This window comes from Empidonax traillii, unplaced genomic scaffold (assembly GCF_003031625.1).
Source record: "Empidonax traillii isolate 1590-97213 ecotype Southwest subspecies unplaced genomic scaffold, ASM303162v1 scaffold347:size1123457, whole genome shotgun sequence".
NCBI classification, from domain to species: domain Eukaryota; kingdom Metazoa; phylum Chordata; class Aves; order Passeriformes; family Tyrannidae; genus Empidonax; species Empidonax traillii.
The window spans coordinates 311,148-336,685 of record NW_020955540.1 but is presented as its reverse complement, the minus strand read 5'-3'; the positions used below and the strand labels follow the sequence as shown (position 1 = coordinate 336,685).

At 36.9% G+C, this 25,538-nt stretch overlaps 1 protein-coding gene across 4 annotated transcripts in view; it reads right to left on the bottom strand.

Annotated features, from left to right (window-relative positions):
• Positions 1-25,538, bottom strand: part of COL11A1 (collagen type XI alpha 1 chain) — a 130,155-nt gene that overhangs the window by 6,641 nt on the left and 97,976 nt on the right. For all 4 annotated transcript variants that reach the window (XM_027892365.1, XM_027892367.1, XM_027892366.1 and 1 more), the window contains 19 exons: positions 24,105-24,158; positions 23,282-23,389; positions 21,687-21,740; positions 20,731-20,784; positions 20,579-20,632; positions 12,981-13,034; positions 12,401-12,508; positions 12,161-12,214; positions 11,816-11,869; positions 10,743-10,796; positions 5,379-5,432; positions 4,899-5,006; positions 4,760-4,813; positions 3,465-3,518; positions 2,645-2,752; positions 2,010-2,063; positions 1,885-1,920; positions 1,721-1,774; positions 660-909 (listed from right to left, as the gene is read on the bottom strand). In XM_027892365.1, the coding sequence (XP_027748166.1) occupies positions 660-909; positions 1,721-1,774; positions 1,885-1,920; positions 2,010-2,063; positions 2,645-2,752; positions 3,465-3,518; positions 4,760-4,813; positions 4,899-5,006; positions 5,379-5,432; positions 10,743-10,796; positions 11,816-11,869; positions 12,161-12,214; positions 12,401-12,508; positions 12,981-13,034; positions 20,579-20,632; positions 20,731-20,784; positions 21,687-21,740; positions 23,282-23,389; positions 24,105-24,158 (1,420 nt within the window). The remainder of the gene's footprint in view (positions 1-659; positions 910-1,720; positions 1,775-1,884; positions 1,921-2,009; positions 2,064-2,644; positions 2,753-3,464; positions 3,519-4,759; positions 4,814-4,898; positions 5,007-5,378; positions 5,433-10,742; positions 10,797-11,815; positions 11,870-12,160; positions 12,215-12,400; positions 12,509-12,980; positions 13,035-20,578; positions 20,633-20,730; positions 20,785-21,686; positions 21,741-23,281; positions 23,390-24,104; positions 24,159-25,538) is intronic.

Here is a 25,538-nt window from a genome sequence, read left to right as displayed (position 1 = left end):
AATAAAATCAAGATAGTTCTTCAGAACACTGTGTCTTGCTCATACTACTTTGCATTTTATCATGCTAGTACTTGGTAGCATTAAGCAGTATCAGAGAAACTTTGCTGACTGATATGGAACAAACGGTGGTGCAGTAGAACAAATTATTGTTTCTAAAGGTAAGAGAATAGTAAAGTTTTTGAGAGTCATAATTGATAATAGATTTCCTATGATACCAATGCTGTTTTATATTATTACACTAAGCTAAAGTACACAACTGCTGAAATAATTATCATTCATTTTAAAAGAAGCTATTAGCTATCCCAGCATGCTGACATTTGTGATTTCACTTTCCACTGATCTAAACAGCATCAATCTTTCATCACACTCCTGGCTTGGATTGTCCTGGAAATGCAATGCCCACCTCTCAAAACAACTTTTTATTTAAAAAGTTTTAACCTTAAAACCAGATCAGGTTATGTGTTTCAAGAATTTTGCTTTTACCAAAAGAACACCTCTTACATTTTTTAAAAATTTTGTACCTGTAAAAATGGATTCAGTGAGACTGTATTTGTCAAGCAATTGTGTTGCCAATCTCCCAGTAATTAATTGTTGTGCTAAAGTATGTCAGCAGACCACAAGCTCAGCCTTGGCTCCTCTGCCATGCAATATTCACATACCATCTGGGAAGTCTGGGTGACAGAGCTGCAAGTCTTTGCAGGTTCGGGCTGGGTTATTCTGAGTGCCCATTGGGTACTTCATGTGCTCAATGTCTTGCTTCAGCGAATTCAGTGAACCAAAGATCTCTTCCATGCCATCAGAATAATCCAGGATATTATCACCAGCATCAGATAACATATAATCAGGAGATCTTCTTGTCTTCTTGGGTGACTGGATTGGCAGTGGCTGGATTACCTCACCCGGAGGGCCCTGAGTGGAAAGGAACAGATCTGATTATCTTTTCTGTTTGTTTTTTAGCAGAGGAAGACCACAGAATGTGGCTTGGAAATGCTTTGAATAGGCTTTCTTCAAAGTGTTTATTTCTTTATTTCACTTAATTCCTTCAGATTTATACCTATGTGTTTTGATTTACTTGCAAAAAAAAAAAAAAGGATTGTAGAAGCCTTGTTGTGCTCTAAACTCTTGTCACTACATTGCTGTTTGGGGCAGAGTGTGTTGCCCTCACAAAAGTGTGTAGAACTGACTTGCAGTTACCTCTGTATCCCTGACAATTCCCTTGAGCACAGATATAGTCTATGACAAGTGAAAACTGTGGATGTTTCCTGTGATAAAACTTCAAAATTCCCCTTGGGGTCTATGAAGCAATATTTAATTTCAAGACATTGAAACACTTCATTCAGATATAGACTCTTTTCATTTTAGATTTTTATGATATGAAAAATAGTGGAAACAGAAGAATATCACCAGGGGAAACTAATATCATTCTATTTTCTGAGCTTCAATATACTCCTTAAATAATTATTGCATGAGGGTTTTTTATAAGGGGGCATATAGGGGGGTTTTGAGTGTTTTATTTGGGGAGGTGATTGTTTCAAATTTCTAATGGATTTTTCAATGCAGACATGTATTTCTCTCTCTGGGGATCTGTGAAAAATGATTCCTGAAAAATTAATTTTCAAACAATCATTAATATTTTAGTTCCAAAATGCTGAGTTTTACCCTTGTCAGAAGTCAAGGGGGATTGTGTCAATGTAATTCCAAGATAAAAATTCTTACTTACTGGAGGACCAGGTGGACCAGGTAACCCACTGTCACCCTTTTGACCAGCAGGACCCTACAAAACAATGAAAGAAATGCAGTGTTGGTCAGGCTACACAATGTTTAAAAATAACACACAAAACTTCAGGAAAAGAAAAAGAAAAAGTAGAGAGGAGAATTACTCACGCTGGATCCTTTGGAACCCTTTGGACCCTGGGGACCCTATGGACAAGAACATATAACTATGGTTGGAGTGCACTGCACACAGTGTGGGAGTTTTTTGAGCAGGAGGACTGGATGAAATTACTTACAGGTAAACCAGGAGGCCCAGGGGGTCCAAGTGGACCAGCAGGACCGGAAATTCCCTAAAAACAAATAAGACAATAAGCACAGGAGTATCCTACATACTGGACTGGATTAAAAATGCATATCTATGAAAAAGGTAGTGCCACTAAATGTCCAACTCTGATGAGTTTGATTTAGGGGCCAACATAATTTGCAAGTTTAAAATATTATCTAATAGTCTGAGTTGCTTGTAGTTGTTGTTACACTGCAGTATGTAAAGTCATACCTGTGTTGTGGTGAGGTTTAGAAACCCCCCTTTTTACATAGGGTCTTAAGAACTAGGAGAAAGAAGCAACTCTGAGTCATGCAGTTAGTAAACATGATGAGATTGGTGCTGCTAGTTTTATCTTGTCCCTAACTTGTGTTATGAGTGTATAATGTGGTGTATTTGTTTCCTTCATTTTCTCAAACATTCTATAATCTCATTTCAAGCTGTTTAATTTCACTGTGTTTGTACGATACCTAAGAAAGTTTTAACCTCTGGCAGGGAGACTCTGGGTGTTCAATGTTTATAATAACGTTGTCTTTCAAAAGAAAGCCTGGAATATGTACTCCTTGCTTGTATGGAACTTGAATGGAAACACAAATGTGTTGTACTCACTGCATCCCCCTTGGCTCCAGGAGATCCCTGTGGGCCAGGAAGACCCCTGTCACCCTTTTCACCCTGTTCTCCTGGAGGTCCAATCAGGCCAATCAAACCAGGATGTCCCTAAACAAGATTGAAGAAAATGCAGTTAAAACTCAATATACATTGGAATAAATGTGTTTTGCAGACACATAAATTAGACCTTTCACATGCTATCACTGTTGCTGGTCAACAATCAACCTGAAAACAAATTATTCTAAAAGCATATTTGTTGTTGTTAGATGGCTTTTGAAACTTTATTTGCAAGTTGTGACTGCTTATTTAGTGAAAGATATAAGTGCAAGATAGTCCTGAAACTGATACAGAAATAACAATACCTGTGGGTACAAATTTCATACCAATTTTCACATTTAGATGCTATAAGCATATAATAGAGTTGCACATTTGTTCCACATGTGTTATAGCTGTATAAACAGCTGATCCAAGGAGATAAAACCCCCCTGAAATTCACAAAGTACAGTCATATTAATATCCCTTTCTCTACAGTTTTTCTCTGATTCACAAGCAATCGATAAATTTTTGTGACTCTGTTAGAAATCTCAGATGTCTTAATCCATTATTTCAAAAGAAAGTATTATTGCTTTTAAATATATATATTTTGTTGGTTTAAAATAAAAATCTCCAGTGTTTGTTATTTCTACTTACTTTGTTCCTGTAAAACTGAAAGTTCTCCTTACATCAGTATCTTTGGGATTTTCATTGCAAGGCCAGATCATGTGGTCAATACATAGGCAATAATCTTTCTCCTCCTATTACAAACAGTGATAAATCATACCTTCTCTCCTTTGGAGCCTGGATCTCCTTTCAGTCCAGGCAAGCCAGGAGGACCCTAAATAAATTAAGAGAAGTAATGTTAAAATAAGTTTTAACATACTGCACATGTTTTCTTGAAATGTTATTAAAGGCAGTGCTAATGAAGTGCATTTATGTGCTTTGTAACAGCTATGTACTTGTGTAATCAGAGTACAGTGGTTGATGGTAGTGATTGATGGAATGTGATTTAGAGCCCAAAATAAAGTTGAAATGTATTTTTAAAAAGGGAAATTGATGCTGCTGTGGTATTTAAGTTTCTTTATAACTAGAAATCTAGAAAGGGTTGTATGATTAGAAATCTGTGAAGCGGAGGGCCAGCTAAATTCTTGATTTGAGAAATCTTCAGAAGTTCCTAAGAATGGCAGTACTGTTTTTGAGAAATTTGTACAGAGTGGGGTGAAAAATTCAGGCCAAGCAGTGCATATGCAAGAGACATTAATTTCTCAGGGGCTAATAATCTCACGCTGAATATGTATACATTAGGTGTAGAGCTGCTAGAGTAAGTCAGTCTCTCCTCACTGCAAGTCTCCTGGTGGCAGTGGACATCTGTGAAATTCTGATATGGATGGCAGTAATAAGTGACCTTTTCAACCTGGCACAGATTCAGCAGTGCCACAACACTTCATGTACAAAATATTATTCACTGCGTATGCTTTCCATCTCCACTTCAGGATATCATGAGATGCAAAAGCCTGGGCAAATACATAATTCATGAAAGAAATGTGAAATTTTTAAGCTTTTGGAATACAGAATCAGACTTTTCACCTGCAGAGTGTTGTGCTCTACTGCAAATCAGCTTTCATATTCTTCTCCTGAGAGCAATCTGCTGCAGAGGATGGCAGGGGAAGGAGTGAGACTTAACCTCAGCACCTTTTACATGTAAACTTTACTTTCTTAAAATCCAAAATTAAGTTGCAGCAATGGATTGAAAAAAGTTCTTGTTGAGCTGATAGGAAGTCTGCGCATTTGGGAATATATAGTTCATTAATATACTCAGCTTCAGATCTGAATTGAATATTTAAGCTCTCAAAGATTGGAAGAGAGATTCCTGTTTTTCAGTTCAGCATTCAGCACAGTTGCCAGTAGAGCAATGAAGTTTGAAGGTAGTTGTGTATCAGATTTTACCAGCACAGAATAGTAGCAACTTTGTGCTAAGAACTGACTTTTCATTTTTCTGTAAATGCACAGGCACATTAATGGTAAATTTTATTAGTATAGTGCTTCTTCTGTTCTTGCCCTGAAAGGAAGGGTACTCACCAGGGGTCCAGGAGGGCCATCCTGACCCGGTGCTCCAGGTAGGCCTTGTTCTCCCTGGAGAAAACAAAAATTTTGCTTTACCAGAGTATATTGAAGAAATGTGATATTTAAAATATTATTATTTGTTCCCATTACTTACCACAGGGCCAGGAATGCCCCGGAGACCCTCTGGGCCAGGTTTTCCAGCAGGTCCCTGTGGACCAACTGGACCAGTTTTTCCAGGAGCCCCTTCTGCACCAGGTTCACCCTAAAAAAACACAGCAGGTCAGAGAGGGAGAGGCAGCTTGACACGGTAGGGACAGACAAGATGCAAAGTGGGAGCAGAGTTTCCTCGCTCACTTTGTTAAAAGCCAAACCAGAGTTCTGCACAGGACGACCCCCTGTAATTCCTGCATGTAAAGATGTGGTGCCAGCAAAGCACCTTCATCTTGCCTTTCACAGGGCTGAGCTGGAGAGGCTCCACTCCATTACGTATTGCTACTAATTCTGAGTCGTCATTTGGATTTTACAGTTTAGCTATTACTTTGGTAAGTTGCACACTCAGAGCATGATAAGCAATTTACTTTCAATTTATAAGTAGTTTATATTTCCATGCTTCTAAAAAACTCTTAGGGATTACCTTTGCACCTTTTTCACCTTGTCTGCCTTCAGCACCAGTTGCTCCAGGAGGTCCCTGTAAAACATGGACACAGCTCATAATCTCAGATTTTTCAAATATAACCAGTGAAAAAAATCTGAAAGTGTAATTTCCACTGTATTAATAAGAAGTAAAATGCTTACAAAATAACATTAAGTTTCTTTCTTGACATTTTATTTATAGGATAAAAAAATACCAATCTGTCGTGCCAGCTCTTTTTCCCTTATAAAATTTTCTGGGTTTTTATAACATCTAAAAGAATATGCATTGCCTAACACATCTGACATGATGAGATTCAAACCAAAGAAATAGCTTGGAAAAAAAATTGAAACAGGGTGTAAATGGAAGTGAAAAAATACAAATTTATACACACAATAACAGTTTTAAACTTGCTTTGCATTGACTTCTATTTATTCACTGTAGTTTATCCACTGATTCCAAAAGGGCCTGCCATTCTACAGTGCACAGAATGACAAGTACTTCTTTATTCTCTAACTCAGGGATGGGCTCAGTAAGCAGCCTAATTACATTTGGACAGCCAAAAATTGACATATTAGCCACCAGATATGAAAGTGAACAATAAAAAGACCTTTTTCTCCTCCAAAGCATCAAGGGCTGATTTTTAGGTCAGGTAATTAATATTCATAGCTTCAGTCATGAACAGAAGCAGTGTCTAGAATCTAATGTACTCTTCAGAAAATGGTTCTCTTATATATACTTAGTTTAGGAAAGATGCACTCAAGATAATGGGCCAACTGTTCTACAAGGTTAATTTTTAGCCTGGGAAATGTCTTTATTACAAGTAGCTATTTCTTGCCAACCAATGAACAGCTAAAGCAAAATTAAAGAAAAGTGACCATGATGAAATGCTGAGATTTTGTGACTCTATAAAAAACTTATTTCCTAAGACTCACCTGTTCATTAATGCAACAAGTAGTTTGTTATGTAGAAATTTTAAAAAAAATTCTAAGGACCAACAAGAAGAAAAATTTAATCACTTCTGTTTATTTACTGCTTTTTACTTCATAAAAACATACAGAAAACCAATGTTTGACCTAATAGCAATTTTTTACACTAGAGCTGAATCTTGGCCAAACCTTTTATAGCCTGGTTCATTTCACTGTCCACTGCCCTGTCTGTCACATACCTCGAGCAACTCCACCAGTTTTAATTCCTGGCCAGAGATAGTCCAGGCTTTATTATCAGAGATAATACAACATGAACTGAATTTACCCACAGTGGACTTTGACCACTGTGGACTTTAGGTATCAACAGGTTTTTCTCTTTGGGTATTTTCAAGAGCTGTAAGTGGTAAAGGACTTAGTTTCATCTCTTCAAAATACATAGAAGCTAAGAAGCCCTGGGCAGTGTGGTCCAAATGTTGACTACTTAAAACAAGAAGAATAATTTAACTCACTGCTGTTCCAATAATAAATAGCAAAAATTTAAATAATAAATAGCAAATAGTAAATAATAAATAATAAAAAATAAAAAGTAATAAAGTCTGATGCATATACCCCTTTGTGTATGTTGTAATTCATTTGGTGGATTGCAGTTTGCAGTGATAATAAAAAAATCAAGAGGTATCTAAATTAACTCAGAAACATTTTAGAAACATGACTTTGTTTTCTTACATGATATAATTTACATGCCCATTGTCTTCACTGCGTGAAAATCCCTTGCATGGAAGTTCCCGTATGGATTATAATCTACCCTGCCTGAGAAACTGGAAAGGGTTGAGTGTTGTAGTTTGTATTTGAGAAATATGGTCTCTGCATAATCTAGAAATGCAGCTGCAGTGTGAATTCATTAGCAGGGCTAAAACCACTGTGATATCTACATTACAAAGAGAACAAATGCTGAGTGCCAAACAAAGGGGGTGTTCTTTGTCAAACAGTGCCAGTGCTGCTCCAGGTGTGAAGCTGCTGAAGGAACTGCTCCTTCCAACAGGCTGGGATTGCTGGTCTGGCACGGGTGGGGCTTCTACAGAGAGAGAGAGAGACTGCTAATTATTATTTATCTTACCTCCCTACACTGGAGTTGTTGGAGTGTCTGGTAAATTTTAACTGACAGAAAAGATTTCAATAACAGTAATTTTACATTAGTGCATGGCTGCCCACACTCATCACCTCAGCTACCATGGTGATTTTCAGGATCATTGCACTGCAATTTTGGACATCTTGCCTGATACATTTTATGCAGAACCAAGAAGACAAAAACAGTCGTGCAGAAACAAACTTGTTCGCAATTTTTGTTATGTGAACCTATTAAACATTTTTGTCTGCTCTGCCATATTTCATTAAAATAATTTAAATTGTTGTTTACAGCTGTCTGTCATCTGACTTAAACCGTGATTTCCAACATAGAAAACCATTACATTTCCTCAACCTGTTGAGATAAGAACCTGGCATATTGTTAGGTGTTCTGTGCATCTGCAATCAAGAGAGAAAATTAACTTAATTTTTAAGTGCTGAGTGCACCCTGCTGAGGCAGCGTGATGCTGTAGCCAAAATGGAAAAAAAATCTCCTTCATAAAAACACTTTATTTTTTCTTAAGTTATTGTATATAAAGGCGATGAACCAAATAAACTTTTCTTCTCAAAATTTAGAGACTGGCTTTGCTGCAGTATTGACATCTCTTCTTTTAATGAAAACAGACAGTATGCCCTCCAGTTGAGAACAAAAATATATCTTAGTCTTGCACTTTAAATTCTAATATTTTTAGATGGATATATGGAGCTTTATGTTATGTGACCTAAACACTGAATTGTCTCTAATAAAGAAAGCAGCACAGCTCAAGAGCCCAGCACACTGACAGGCTGAGAGGAACATAAACAAGGAGTACTGTCTGTGTTGATTTTTATTGATTGCATATGTTTAGGATGAATGTTGTCTGATGGGGTCTTTTCCTCATGCTGTTTTTAACGTTTGTCAGCTAGAAATCAGTGAATTCAAACTAGAGATGTTATCCAGTACTGTATGACAAAACAAGAAGTTGTCCCAAAATAAGAGCAAGGAATTAAGTTTCAGAAAATAATAGTAACAACATCATTGGAGAGTGGTTCAGTCTTGATATCTACAGTTCTAGATAAGCAGGCACAGTTACTACAATTACTTGCACCTTAATTACACAGGTGTGTAAACCCTTCTGAGCATTCATTTATCTGCTCTGGTACATGCACAGGGGTTTTTCTGAAAAGCAGAGGTGGAAATAGTTTTGGAAGAGCAAGTGTTACATCTGAAAAGTAATATATTATTTAAGGTACTGATTTTGGGGCTGCTCTATGATCTATCAACTTGTGTTTCATCCATAGATTTAACCTTTGAATTTGGTTTAGAACTAAGTGGTCATTAGCATGCTAGTCCTTTTTAATTCTTCAAAGAAGGAATCTGGAACAGGCTTATTGTTCTGGTGTGAAGTTCCTAGGTAGTATTTCTTAAAAGAAACTCACCATACTGTGTGTCCATGAGAGCCTCACTCAGTCTGCAAGGTACTTGTCAAAGCTTTTAGGCCTCCGCAGTAAAACAGTTTTGCTATTTGCTTAACTCACCAACTACTAGTAATCCTATTACTGTTATCCATCAGTAATTAGGTCGTGGCCTTCACTTGATAGCTGAATGTCACTGTAAGTACGTATCTGTAGCTGAAGTCTCTTAGATACAGTGGAGAATCTATTTATGCCCATGCCTTTCACTAGATTTGATTCCCAGGGAAAGGTAGGGAAACCTCTTTGTAACTGGCAACACCAGAGAAACTAATAATAAACATTATTTCAGAAGACCAGGCAGTAAAACTGAGTTCAGATCAGTTCCAAAATAGAATGGAAGAGGGTAATAAAAATTAGTGACAAAATAAATAAGGAAACTCTACAGATGAGGATTTCAAGAGACTTTAAATAAAATATATGAATTCTGAGCTCTGCCAGCTTGTTGTTTCAGAGACAGAAAAACAAAATGGTGTGGAATGTTGTTTTCTAATAGTATAGCCAGAGCTACACCTCCACAGACAGCAGTATTACTACAGAAATGGTTCGTCCTTCTTAGTCCAGATGAAAGGACAATTGTAGGGCTTTTTGTTGACATTGATTCTACCATGCAATTGATGAAAACTCATGAAAAGCATTTTTCCAGTTCATTTTTCCAAGAAAGTATGAAGCTTTCAGTCTTATCACTGTTTCCTTCTAGTGTAATGTCAATAAAATAGAGATTCTCTACAGGCTTGCAACATTCTGGTACTCAAGTAATGTAGAATTATGATTCTACAAAATGTTTTCTTCAGAATTCAGGAATGGGATTACTTGGCAATATTTAGCCATACATTTCCCCTGAATTGGAAATGTGTCAAACCACAGGTAACATGGAATTTGTGTTTCTATAGTGTTTTTTTGTCTAGGTACAATCAGATAAAATATAGCCCATCTGTTAGGAACTGCCTTTCTATATAATAAAGTAGGGAGTTCTAGTTTGATGTCAAACAAACATACTAAATGCTAACATTCAGTTTAGCTGTATTTCAGTTCCAGTGATAAGGTTGCTAATGCTGCCATAATCATCTCCAGTATTATAAATACTTTTCAAGTTGGTGGAGCAAATAGATTATTGAGTAAAATAGATAAAACTAATTAGGCATGTCAGTTCACTCAAGCCCATTAAATAGAGCCATTTAACATATTTTGTTAAATGACTCTTAGCTTACATTTAATGATGCCACTTCTCCTGGTTTTTAAAGTAAAAACTGCTCTAATTGCTCTCTAAAGCAGACCTAAAGGTTGATGCATGTACAACAGTTCTGTAACATTGTTTACTGGTTTTGATTACCTATATTTGTAAAGCCTGCAAAGCTTCAAAGACTTTAGAAATAATGGAATAGCTTCATAAGTTATAGAAATGTCTGCTTGTTAATTTTATGTGCAGAGAGGATGACACAGTTTTGCTGAAAAGCTGCATTGAAATTATTTTATTTCAGAGGCTAAAGACACCAAAACAGACACAGTTTTCCTGCTCTCTGATAGCAATCATGTGCCTAAAGATGAAGTCTTTTATTACTGCCATAATCACTCACTCGTGTTATTAGACTAATCCAGCAGACCCTGAATTCACTTGGGTGAAAAGAGCCTTTACAGGTAAGAAATACATTCTACCCTATGTATTTTTGTTCCCATGTGTCATGTGAGCTGTGTTAAAGAGTTTTCTCTGCTGTTTCTATTTTTTCATTTCTCCCATTATGTTACTTAAAAGAAACATCAAATATACACGAGTGTCACAACACAGAGAACAAGTAGGTGAAATTCTCTAGGATATGTCTCAGAACAGGACATGAACAAGAGAACATGAGATATTACTTACTCTTTTTCCGGGTGGACCAGGTGGGCCAGCTTCACCTGAAGGACCTGGTGGACCCTGCCATGGAGAATTATAAGCTCAGTGGAGATAAAGGATGAGTTCTTATCTTTATCAAATGCAGCAAACATCTGCCATAGTCAGCCTCTTTTAGTGGGCACAAAATAAGTACCATAAACACACACCACAGTATTCAACAAACCCTTACTTAGGGTGGTCTTTTGACATTTTTAACATTTTTTGTTACTGCACAAAATGCAATCACTATTTTTTTCTCTTCCTGTTTGCAACAAAATGTTGCAGACCAGAAAGTGGCTGCACAGAACTAATACACGGTCTGAGCCAACTGCCTGGCTCCACTAACAAGTTTCTTGCTTTCTGAGGTGCTGAAAGTGTTACTTTTGCTAAAATTTTTCCCTGACTTCTGTGAGTTAGCCATGGGTGGCTTTCTCTTGAAAAATGTAACTGTTAAGTAAGACATACAGATACTACGTGAAGTTTGCAGGTAACCCCCAGCTCATAACCCCCAGTCATCCAAACATATATTCAATGCAGTAGCATTTTTTATTTTCAAACTGTACTATATGGAATAATTGCCTGATGAGCAGAACTTTTGGAGCCAGAGAGAGACTTTTCAAAATGGAAACCCTATTTCTTCGCAATAAAAAAAACCCCTAATGATATTTTATATGGGAATCTACAGAAATAGAAGAGCTTTGAGGCTTAATATGGGTAATGCTAGATACTGCTTAAGATCTTTGCTTAATTTCATCAGGCCAGCTAATGAAGATTATTTGGCTGTACCATTCCTTTCTTATGCTCAGAGTTGCTCTATTTTTAGTGCTCCTCAGCAGCTCCAGCACAAATTCTTAACACATCATTTATTCCTACTTCAAAAAGAAATTGAGCTCTTGCTCATCTGTCTTCCGTCTCTACAAGGAAATAGTTATTTTTCAGTATAATACAAGGAGCTTCCACTTTAAAAACGTTTTCAAGAGTGTGAATGTATGGAAACCACTGATACTTTCTTAGTATCGGAGAGAATATGCAGGTGACATAAAATGACAGAAACAACTCACAGGTTGACCAGGATCACCATCTTCACCCTTCTCTCCACCAACACCATCCTGACCCTACAGGATTCATAGGAAAATAAGCAAAATTAAAAATTCAGCTAATTTAAGTCACTTAGTTTCATATATGAATATAAGAGCACTATTTCTCTACAGAACATTTTCCTTTTACAAAGTTTTCAAAACTTTGTAAAGATTTCTAAACATTTTTAAGCCTTAAGAAATATGTGAACAGAAAAGCAGTGGATTTTACAGTCCAGAACTCATCTCCAGACAAGAAAGAGTCAGGGTCAACTAGAATTTAATGCAAACCAAGACTAGAACCTAAAACTGTTTTTAAGGTATACTTACAGCTGGCCCAGGTTCCCCAGGGGGACCAGGGTCTCCAGGAAAACCAACTGGGCCCTAGATAAATCAAATAAAAAACAAGGGAAGAGTCATCCATTAACAAGCAGGTAGCACTCATCAAAAATATTTTATGAAACATATAATGAATTTAGTGCAATTGCAGAAAATCATATACAGTTCTGCATGTAGCACAACTTCAGTAATGCTTCAGTGTTTTGTGTTAAAATTATTAAGCTCACTTACTGGGTTACCCTTAGGCCCATCATCACCTGGAGGTCCTTTAGCACCTGGTGGTCCAGCTGCTCCGGGTGGACCAGCTTCACCTTTTTCTCCTCTTTCACCTTTTGGACCCTGTAGAAAACATGAGCACAAAAATTTCATGTGGCTAGAGGAAAAAAAAAAAAAAAAAGATCTCAATGGCAAAACTGTTTTTCAGACCAGGGCAGTGTTACTCCTCCATAAATACTGGCATGTGAATAGGAAAATAGAACTTCAGCCTCAGACTGGAAATCTCAGGTCATGTGCCAACTTCTGCACCCAGTTTGCATCAATGAACTGTTTTCAGAGAGAAAAACATGCAAGCTGAAGTTAATACCGTTGGAAGAAAAAATAAGTACTCTCTTGGAAGGATTTCTGCTTCGTCCTCTACCTGTGTCTATTATTATATGGAAACAAATTGCATTTTAAATGTGTAAGTTCTTCACTGAAAATTCAAAGAAATCATACATAAATACACAAGTAACCTGATTAAATGCTTTCTAAAGTAAGCTCTACCAGGTACCTTAGTTGGAGTTTAATGATAATACAAAACCACAGTACTCACAGCTGTTCCAGATTCTCCAGGAGGTCCAGGGTTACCAGCTTCTCCAGGTTCACCCTGTGTGTGAGGATAAATTTATAAGTCATTAGGGAAAATATTTCTGTGAATTTACTTCTGTTTTTCTGTGAATTTACTTCTGTTATTGCGTATTCTTCTTGTGCTTATTCATGTAAGCAGCTTACTAGAACTGGTTTTCATTGGGCCTACCTAAAGGGGTTGAGTAACATATGTGGCTTTGCAGAACTGGAGTCTAAAATTTGAGATAATGTATCAAATTAAGACTTTTGTGAGCCAGGGAGACTAACCTGCCCTTTGGGCTTTGGAAGATCTTCCCCTTTATTATCCCATACACTGCAAATTTCCAGTTTGTCGTCTTTCTTTCTAGCCACAGAAAAGCTAAATAAGAGTATTGACTGTGTAGTTTGTTCTTTAGAATAATTTTGCTTTCTAGAAGATAAATTTTGCCTGGAAGCAAGTTTCTACAAACAAGAGACTACTAACTGGAAATGAATGTCAATGGAGTGAAGTGATTATTGCTATAGCTACTGTTAGAATAAAAAAATTGTAGAAAGAAAAACATAAGGATAAAACAATAGCATAGCAGTTAGTAAAACTTTATCCACAGACTACAGAGGTGTATGCTATGTATTTACCAGTGATGGAAATTATTTAGTAAAACAGATGGCTTTGAGGATGACACTGTAGGAAGAAAATTTGTGCAAGTCAAAGATTATGCCCCATAAGTGAACATTTAAGATAATTCAGTCTGTTTCTGAGCTAATATAAAGTATTAGCTCAAAGACTGTCTTTTCAATTATTCATTTTGAAGTTTAGTTATGACTGATTATTTTCTAACTCAGTGGTCTGATAAATAAACTTTTTTTTAGAAAACTATTCCTACAGTAGAATATTTGGTTATTAGCATCACAGATACACAAATCTGTGAAAGGATAACAGAATATGCTTTGTGATTATCATGGAGTACTGAGGTAAGAACTGAATATTCTTATTCCAAAGAATTTCTCAATCTAACTTCTCATGGGGGGATTTTCTCCAAACCAAACGTACCTTGCCAATAATTAAGCCTATGGACAAGAGTAGTTCACTGCTGAAAATGCATTTTACCCAAACCTCTCTACTGACCTCACAAATTTGGAATAAATTTGTGTATCCTTCATAGTCCATGTGACCTACACGCCCCTCTTTGTTCTATGACAATTCAATTGATACATCATGCATGGCTGTTGTTTCAGTGTGGGCAGTATAAAGCTATAAATCATAAAATACAAATTTTGAACAACTGGTGTAGACACTGAACTTTTTTTCAGAGAAGCTAAAAGCAGCATGATGACCTCACTGGGACTGGAATTTGGCCCAATGCAAATATTACATTAGATTAATGAAAAAGATTTGAGTACCCAACTGAATTCCACACTCGGTTAATTAACAGACAACCAAAATTTTAGGAGCAATATTAAAATGCCCTTTAGAAAGGGCACTTTGAAAGGGTGAATGTGCCTTTAGAAACTGTGGTATGTTTTATTAAATGAACTTGAATTTGTAGTAATGTTAAAAATTAATTATCCCTTTTAGTAGTAATATTCATTTGCTTCTATGATACAGCGTTTGCTTCTATGATACAGCATTCATTATTTAAAAAACCCACAAACAACCTAGTGGATACTTCAGGGCAATAAGCATTAATTATGTTTTCTAGGAAAATCCATAATCTTCATTTCCTTATCCTCTGCACAGGCTTGACTGAATCTGCACCACCATTAGTACTGGGGTTTGTCCATGCCTCCTATCAATCCCATGAGATTTATGTAGCAATGGAGAATGAAGCCTGGAGTTTGCAAAAATACTGATGCTATTCAAGTTAGTAGATGTACCATATATAACAGAGTCCACTATATAGACCCTTTTAACAGGTGTTCCCATTGCAGGACTTGCTAAAGGAGTAACAAGAGCACCGGTTGTGCCAAGCCTTTCCTGACAAGCACTTGTGCCGGTGTAATCCCCTTGTAAGCTGCTCAGAGAGCCAGCTCTCTTTCTGCCTTTCTGCCAAATGATTGTGTAATTTAGGATGATCCACATTTGATTTATAATGCAATTCTTACCTTTCCCATTGACAAACACATCTTCATTTTATGATTATCATGCAACAATGGGTTTTTTCTGACACATTGGCCTATCCTTGGGGGCACGGGGGGATCTCGGGGTGCCTGCTGTAGCACACATGGCAATGGGCAGCTGCAGGCAGCTCTGGGAGCTTTGTGCATAGCAGCTCCCCAACAAGCAGCACTGTGGAAGGCAGGGAAATTGGAAGGGCTAGAAAATGTCAAGATGTTCCCCTTAAAGGGCATCTGTGAAAGACGAGACCAGTTAAAGTTTCATCTCACATTAATATTTCTATATCATTGCTCTACGAAAAAATGCAACTCTTCCTTGTATGCACTCCTTGTTTTATCTGACAGTGATTTTTATATTTCAAGTGTTAGGCACTATGAAATGTTGTATTTGGTTTAGACAGCTGTTAAGGGAGTTGATGTTTTGATAGAGAAGATTGTAGCTGGCATATATTTACAGAGAGCGTACTTATATCTACTAAAACCAGTGCAATCTATAGCTATTGTTGGCCCTTGTCTTCCTTTTTATTTTTGGTAAAAATGGTATTAATTCAGAATCTGATACACATTCTCCATAGAAAATATGTCATGTTCTTTTGGGAAATAGATTTTATGATCTAATAATAGATATATTTCAGCTCTGATTCTTTTCTTTTTTTACCAGGTCAGATCTTTTAAAAGTTAGTCTGGTCTGTCTTAGGCAAAGCCTTCCTCTGACAGAATTTCAACAAGCAAAGGCAGACATCCTGAACTACAAAGCACCTTGTCGTTTCACAGACATGTTTAATTCTGAAAACCTCCTTGGATTAAGCAAGCAGAATGTTTTCTATCAAGCTAGGCAAAGTAGTTTAAAAGTTCTTTGTTTTCCTTATGACCAGCTCTAGAGAACCGTCCCTACAAAGGGCAGAGATACTGGATGGAAGGCTGCCACCTTTTGGTTAGATTCTGGGGCATGATTATTTTGTAAGAGTGAGTGGCAATTTTGCAACTGACTGAGTTGTGAGAAGGAATCAGTTACAGTTTTGCCTCTTTTTTGCCATTCTCACAAAACAGGAAAAAAAAAAAAGAGAAAAACTGTGATTCTAGAAGACAATCCCTTTTCCCCTCTGTGACTGTGTTATATATAAGAAGGCTATATGGAGAACTGAGTTTAATTGAGAGAGAAATTCTAAAGCTGTACTGTGTTTTTCAGGAGGGCTCATATTTACAAGAATGTTAGAGAGATGTAGAAGGATGAGAAAAAAAATCACAGTCAGCAAGTCATGTAAAGTTATTAAAAGCAAATTGTTAGGACAGTAGCATAAACTGTCATAGACCCATCTTGATTAAGGACCTTAGCGATGTCTGCGCATGCGTGTGTGGAACAATTATATACACACACAAAGAGGGCTGTGAAAACTTATCAGACATGTTTTTAAACTTAGAGCCAGAATACTCAATTGATTTTGTCCTCTCACTTCCATCTGTAGCATAAATCAATGATTAAGCTCATAAACTACTGATTTCACTTGCTGAAAGTACTGTATTGGACTCCTTATTAGTGTATTACTTTAAAAAGTATTTTAGAATAATATAATAGGAAGGAACAGTGATAATAAGTGATTTTCTAGCATAAGACTTTTTCATAGAGTAAACCAGATCTGAACTCTGAGAGGCTGCAGAAAGAATGCTTAGGTTCTGCAGACATTCAGTTTGTACTGCTCTCTGACAGTTTACAACATGCTGCAGAAGGGAGATAGGGCAGGAGAATGGCACAGTACTGAGGGAAGTTATCACAGATTAATCTAAATTATTAAGGTAAATTTATTTTATTAGGTTTTGTGGAAGAGAAGTGTGAGGTTAACATTACTTGCTCCATTTCCTGTCTGTTGTACATTCTCATGTTACATAAAATGTCTACAGCACAGTTTTAAGAAGTCACGAGCAACTCCCTGGGTATTTAGAATATCTGCATGGTAGGCCTTTGACATCAAATTAAAGATGAACATGTGTTGGTACATTTTGGCTTTATGCTTTTTCTTCATTAAAAGCACAACAAAGAGAATACTCTTTGTGTGGGAGCTGGTTGTAGTTGAGTGTGAGTCTCCAGACCTCTGGCCTGCTCCGTGGAGGTTCCAGGCATTAATAATGCAGTGCTACACGCACATTTGTAGTGCTGAGGGCTTTGAACATTTGGGCCCTTGTGTGTAGAACAGAGGAAACAACAAGTTAGTTAAAAATGCATGGCACTAAGTGTGAAATAAAACAAAAAATTGTTTATCATTTGCCAGAAGATAAGGGGGCTTTGAAACCTTGATATTAATGAGAAAATATCTCCTGGTCTAAGCATTCAAATATGAATATGAGCAAACCCAGTTCACTCTGCAGCACTGACAGAGATGACGCCAAAATGTTTTTCTACACTCTACAATCACTGCATTGAATTATCTCTACTATGATATATCTTTCCTGATAGGGGTGCAGAGGCCAAAGCATGCTGACATAATAAGAAAAACATTGGGGAAAATATCTGTGGGAAGAAAAGAGAAAATGCATGTTTTGTTTAGAAGCGTGAACTGTCCTCCCACTGCGGGAACTCCTCCTGACAAAACAACTCTTGATCATTTCTAAGCTTGCAAAACTTATTAAATGGAACTGAAATTAAGATGGAAGATATCCCAACAAGGAAAAAAAAAAGTCTGGCATGTACTAACACTTGAGGAGGAGGGAGGAAAGTAATTAGAATAAATAAAAACTTCCAAAATAACACACTTGGAAGCTTCTCTGTGAATGCAGAGTACATGGGAAAGAAGCAAGAAGAAATAAAAAATGACAACCAAGTGATAAACAGTCTGAATTTCATGTTCTTGAATTAAATTTTGTGGGCTGATCATGACACATAGGGATTCTAAATCACATAGATGATTCACTGGGAGAAACAAAGGAGTGAGGAGTTCAGTATATGTCAATGATTTTACAAAATGAGGGGAATATAATTTGATCATGAAACAGTAAAAATTAAAGAGGTGACTGAAACCAATGGCAAAATTCCTATCGAGTTCAATGGGCCACAATATTATATGAGGTGGGTTTTCATGTTCTCATAATTAATGTTTCTCTCAGTACCCTGGTGGTAACAGGGAAATTTTTTCTTCCCATAGCACCCATTACTTTCTGTATTTCACTGACATACAGACTCTCTTTTTCCAGTAACTTTTTTTTTCTACAGCTCTTACATTGCGTCACATTTTTGGTACTCTTCTCAGAGAGAAACAAAATCCTGCAGCTTTTCATGAGGCCAAGATCTTTTTTAAAATAGGCCGAACAAACAATATCACAAACTTGGGACATTAGAGGGAATATCTTTGTTAATAATGCAGTCAAGCAGAAAGACATCATGTTTTATATGTCTCCTGTATGTGCAATTTTGGTGAAAAGAGATTGAAGACACAAGAATGATGTTGTCCCCAAGAGGTGAGTTGATGCTCAGAGCACTTCCTAAAAAAGAAGGGCTGCAGTGAAGCACTGTCAGCTTGACACATGACAGGGCTCAGTGCCCTGTGGTCTCAAAAGACAAAGTAAGGAGAAAAAGTAGGATATTTTTCCAACAAGCCATATATTATATTACATTATTGTAGTACACTCTTCACCACATCCTAGAGCATTGGTAAATGATTTATTTGATAGGCATATAGAAGAAAAACATGAAACACCTGAATATTCTATTAAACTAATAGTTTGGTCATACTGCTAAGAAGTGGTTGATTCCTTTTGACAAACCAAACCCATAACCAACATTTAATGGTAGATGTCAACAATACTGAAGAGCATCATGAGAAAGATCTTTTGTTGTTATAGATGAACAAGAAGCTTGTGAGCTACTGTAAGATGAACTGGAGATTTTTATCTTTTTACTAGTCATACAAATGATCCTGGGAAAGTAATGGCAACTTCCATGTCTTGTAAAGAGAAAGAATACCTACCAGCTCTATGAAGCAGAGTAACATGCTTTGGAACAGTGATCAAGAAGAGAATCATGAAAAATATAAGTGATTTTGATTGACATGGTACTTGAGTAATTTTTTGTAAATTCATAGTAGCTATTTTGTAAATTCATTTGTACCTAAAGGTACAATACTGGTCCATTGTGCCAAAGAGAATATGGGGATAAAGGGTGAAGAACTTAAGACTTCTGAAGTGCTGAGGTTCAGTTATAGTATATGAGGAAGATGAGAGAAAAGGTACCTGTGCATTTATTTATCTGATGGGACAGAAAGAAAAAGGGAAATCTTGCTTTGTGTTCTGAAAATTTAACAATATGGTGAGCTTTCTGAAAAACTACCAATACTGACATACCTAGAGATGTCTTTTCTAGAATTTATTGACATCAGTGTTTCTTTCAATACAAATGAGACTCTTTGGCAAATAATTAAATACTCAAGAGAAATTTACATAGTTTCTCAAGAAGCTATTTATAAAGTGACCTAGAATATATTTCTATTTTGTTTCCTCCACCCTATGCTCCACTGAGAATCTTCTTTCCAATTCCAAAGTTCAAGAAGAAATTCATATTCATTACAGCAAAAGGCTTTTAGGCTTACATGAGTGATGTGGCTGAGGTCATGTAACTTAATAAAATAAACATAAACAGGTATTTCAAGAGACTATCTCTTGAAATTTTTGCTTGTTCAGCACTATAAAATAGTTTACTCTGTTGCTTCAAATAAATCACAGAAAAAAAATGCCCTTATATCTATGGATATGTCATCTTTCCTTTAAGAAAAGGGAAGATATATCTGGCATTTTCTTTGGGTAAGATATGAAATTAAAAACAAACAAACAAAAACCAAACAAACCCACTCCATATACTAATAGGAAATTTTCTGAATAGAGAACTGAAAACAGCAATGAAAATAATTGTGATGAATGAATGTCATATAGCCTCAGTCTTGTCAGGTTTTCAACTAACATAAATAATCCTCAAACCTTTGACTTATTGGCACTGTATCTGTCTGTATGAGGAGCAGACATATATGGATGCTGAAGGTCTGCTTCACTTCACAGACATATTTACCACTGATACATCAGATAATAGTGGAGATCTTTGTTGTTCCAGATAGAGGGCTATGTCATATTGGAAGATACTCAGCATAACATGGAAAGCATTTGAGGCCAATAATGTGACTGAAAGCATCATATGTAGTTAAGGAAATAACCTTGCTTTATTACTTTGCCTGAGAACTACATTTTCTGCTCCAAAGTTCTTTCCTCTGATTGTTAAATAATTTTGTGGTCTAAAACTTGAAATAAAAAGACCAACTGTGGTAAGCCAGCAATTAGGAGTATAGCTAGATCACTATTAATAATTACTAGGTTAATGAAGAATATTTGGGAATTGTAATATATCCATATATCTCCACAGGGAAACGAAATGTACATTCATATTCCTATTCTAATGTTTTCTCTTTCTAGGAGGTTATTATCAACACTCACCTTTTCACCAACGCCTCCAACAGAGCCGATAGAGCCTGGGGGACCTTGAGGACCCTACAATGGTAAAAGATATTTGTTATCCCAAATATAGTTATCCAAAATAGAGTGCTTATTACTGAATTACAAAGATAAAAAAAGAGGTAAATTCTTACATCAGCTCCATTAGGACCCTGGGGACCTCTGGGACCTGGAGGGCCAGGTGGACCCTGTATCAAAGAGACAATTTGATATCATAGTATCATGGAACAGCCATAAAGAATAAGTGCAGTAGGCATTTTTTACCAATGAAAATGAATATACTCAATCTGTAGAGGGCTTTTAATCTTTGCAGTGCTACAGGAATGGCAGGGCCAGATTGCTGCCCATTGGATGAGCTCACAGGGTGGCAGGGGATCCAGGCTCTGGTACACAGTACCTGAGCTCAAAGGATCTGAGGCTTGGTATCCCGCACTGTACTTTCCCTGCAGGTTACCTGCCTGCCCACCCCGCTGTGCAGAGACCCTGGACTTGCTCCTGTGTGTGCTGAGGGCCTTGTGGCAGTCCTGCATCATCCTGCCTAGAGGTGGGCATTAATGAAGCATCCAGACTTGGCATAGAGTGCTGGAGGCAAATATATACTGTAGAGAGCTTGCATTTCTGTCAGGAACAGCCCAGAAGGCATTCTGTCAACACTACAAACAGTTGGAATATGCATCACCCAGAGAAAGCAAACAGAGCCAAACAGTGTTTACCATCTTCTAGCTTGCAATTACCTGAAGCTAACATACAATGTCCTGAATTTCAGAAAAGCAGCTCCAGACTCTCTGGTGCAGTGGTATCTACTTTTTCTTTCCTGAAGCTGATTACCACTCTCCTGTCTCAGACACGCACAGCATCTGTTTTACTGTCTATTTTTCAGAGTATTTTCTTAGGTTACTTAAATCTTGATATTAAAGATGAGGAGATAGTTGTGGGAAAGCAAAGTAAATCCCAGAGAGAGTTTGTTACACAAAATGTTTCACTCAATCACTAAATTCAGGAATAACAAATTGTGAGCTATAGAGAAGGGATAATAATATATGGAGGATATTTATGGCCTCTAGAGTGACTAGTGGGGAAAAAGTCTTACCATTGGGCCCACATCACCATTTTCACCTTTTTCACCTGGTGGGCCAGGCAGACCCTAAAACACATGGAGGAGAATACTATTAGTAGGGTACCTGGAATGATGAGTTATGAATCAATATGAAACAATATAAATGAGATCTATATGTGAAAATTGTGAACTTGGGAGAGGGCAGGGTGGTGGAACAAGAAAAGAAGACCAATTTGCATTAAAATGAAAAAGAAAAGAAGCTTTCTTTATATTACAGCATATGTATATGGAGTCCTAAGTTGCTTAATTTGGTGAAGCAGAAAATTTTTTTTGAAAACTAAATGCACACAGAAATGCTAGGGTGGGTGACTTTAAAAACACTGACATTGTTATCCAGAGGCCAGGTGCAGGTTTGGATAATTTAACTTATGCTATGATACATATATATGTAAAGAAAACATGATCAGTGCAGCACAATGAAGTGGTATGCAAAGATGTCTAAACTACCTGAGTACTGGAAGTTGCATAACTGCTTTATTAAGGTGTCCAGTGGAGGTGATAAATCCTGCTGAGAGGCATTGCATTGGGTTATACAGACATACCCTTAGCACAAAAGCGTCCAAGTTTGTCTACTAACAAACACCAAGAGAAGAAAACTGTAGCTGATACTAATATTGATACCTAGCTAGAAGCACTATCATCACTGAGCTGGGCATTCCCAAATGAAGGGTCAGGTACAGGTTATCAGGTGCAGGTAGAGGTACAGGTTAAGGTTTGGTTTAGTGACAGAGATGAGTCAGTTCACATGTGGTGGATAGAAAGGAGATGTACTGTTTGAATATATTCAAACACTATTGCCATCATTTTTAAAAGAGTGTGTATAGGATTCATGTTACAGCTTAGATTCATGTTTCATGGATTAGAATTAATAAGTGTTCTGTGCTCTCAAGTTAATTAAGTGGAAATGAATCAAAGGTCCTAAATGTCTTGTTCTTTGTCTCATTATATTTAGGCAAATTAAATTTTTGAAAAAGCAGATTTTTCAGCGGTAATTCTCTGGATGCAGCAGTGAGAAGCCTGCATTTTACTGTATGCTTGCTTTGTGGCTTTTGACTCATAAAATATCAATTTTAAGAGGAAGAAAACTGAAACTATAGGAACCTGCCTGTGATGGCTGCAGTATAAAAATATTACGGAGTTCTGCTAATCTTTCAGGACACAAGTAGTGTCTGTAATAGTATCACTGAGAAACATACTGTGTTGCCAAAACCTAGTGGGAAAATACTGTACATGACTAGGACATGTTGAACCCCCTTCAGGTTGCATCTTTTCTTAAAAGTGAGTATCTCCTGTATAAAGAAGTGCACTTGTTAAAACAGAAATTGTTTGACTCTGTCAATGAATGAATTACTGAATGAAATTCTAAAGCCTGAGTTAGCCAGCAGTTCAGTTTCAGAGCATCCTACTAATCTCCTGCAGCATTAAATCTGCATAAACTCTATGAATGTTGGATCTTTCAGTTCTTATTGACTGATACTATTATTTATTTAGTAGAGGCCCATAGCCATTCAGCTTCTGACACAGAAGTCAGGGTTCTTACAAGTGAAGGGTAAAATAAAGGAATTTACCTGTAAGCCAATAGGGCCTGGAGGGCCGGGGAAGCCTCGAGGACCTTCATCACCTTTTTGCCCAAACATCCCTTGCTGACCTCTTGGGCCTGGCTCTCCATCACCCCCCTATGTGGAAACAATGAAAAGCAAAAATATCACAGGTCTGATAATAACAGCAGAAAAATCTCCATGGAAATGACTGGAAAACAACTACAACAGGGCTCATAATCATGCCAAATGTCTTTACAAATGCATGCACACCCTCCTGATCAGATGAAATCTGTTATACAAATAGAATACCAGCACATGCCCTGGTTTAATGTAGGTCAATTAATACTGCTTGTCTTACAAAAATAATTTTCCCTGAATTCCTCTTCTCTTTCTCATCTGCATAAACATTCTAGCTGTTGAATACTTACATATTAGTAAATATGAGTAGCATATAGTTCTACCAATCTTCAGAGTAAAAGAATTCAAAGCCTTCTAAATAAAAATAAAATTCAATCCACCTGATATCAGGTGGATTTTAAAAAGAGGTACTGTCTCTTAATTGCATCTGGTACTGAGCTGTTATACAAACCACCAAGCAAGTTCACTGACAGGATGGGCCCCATTCACTATTCACAGTATTTAATTTGTAATGATTCTGTCGAATGACTGCCCTGCTATAAATCTGCAGTAGGACACCACCACCCATGCAGGCTTGTTTACAATGAAGAACTGCATGTAAGTGCTCAGTGATTTGAAATGCATTCCTGAGTAAGGAGCGTGTAGTTCAAAGAACTTCTAAGTATCAGAGAAGTTATGCAAGGTTGAGGTTTGCTCTGAATAAGCTACTTACAGCTATACCCGGGGCACCAACAGGACCCTGGAGACCTGGGGGACCCGGAGGACCCTGCAACAGACAAACATCAAAAGGACAAGTTAGTGATTCTGACATCTGGAATGAGATGAAAAGCAAAGACAGAGATGAGAGCAAACCCTGCTTACATGATCACGGTCTATTAAGCATTTCCACGTTTCTTCATAGAGAATGTAGATTATTCACAAGTCTTTTGCATTCAGTATAAATAATCATTATTTGTTTATTTCTCCAAAACTCAGATTGGCACACATCTATAGGAGGCAATACTGGCATTTGTTGGAAGCACATTTTTAATGTTTCAGAATGGATTCTCATGCAAACATGAATTAAAATGAAAAATATTTCTTTCGCAATTAAAAATATCAACACTTCCAATGAGATTTATTCAGGAAAACCTTCAACCTTTAAAGCATCATCTAAAAATGTATCTTTAATTGGAGCGCTTATTATTTGGATTAGTTTTTATGAAACTGCAAATTATTTTTACAACAGCACAAAGCTTATTTTGACCTCCAGGAGATACAAAAAACTGTAAGTTCTTGCTGAGCACTGGGAGTCATGTTCTCTTTGATATTAAGTCTTTTTTCAGCAGAATGGCAAAAAAAAAGTCTCTGAGAGGAACTCCCTAATTTTTTTCAGTGTCCTGACAGAATAATAATTTTCTAAGTTATATAGAAGTCAGTCATGCAGACGTGATATAACAAAGCTATCTAACAGAGTAGATGAATACCAGCTATTAATTTATGACGGAGTTAAAATAATGTGGTAGTTTGAATCTTGTTTTTTCAACACTAGAGGAACTAGACTGATGAATAGTGAAGCTAAGAAAGCATAAAAACACCTGGCATTGGCTAATTCTAGTCTATATCAGATAGAAAGTTTTCTACAGCTTCTAGGCTGCAAATTTTATTTTAAAGTAGAATAATGCTTGGATTTAAAGGCCTTGGTAGGGCTAAAATTAGATTACGGTGCTCCTTATAGGGAGATTAGGAAAAGGGACTTATTTCTTTCATTGGGTGCTGTGTATACTTTAGGAGTATCTTACAGTCAAGCTATATATTTCTCTTAGCATTTTCTTTCTGTCACATACCTGATGGCAATACATGAAGCAAAGCTCTCTGATGATATATCTAAAGAAAGGACTCCTAGGAATGCTCCAGTGGAATGGGGAGGGATACCATGAGAAAGGGAATTGACATGCATGGACTTTTTAAAAAATCCCATTGAAATGGATTGTTTTACACTCTGTGGATGCTTAAACATTCTCCTCTATTTTATAGGCCCTGGAATGAGGCCTATATGTTTTTAAATTAATTTAAAAGCCCTTTTTGATATAAAGCACTGTTGGAAGGTACTTTGCAATTGATTAATGAGAAGTTTATTTGGACACATGACTAGACTTTTTTTTCC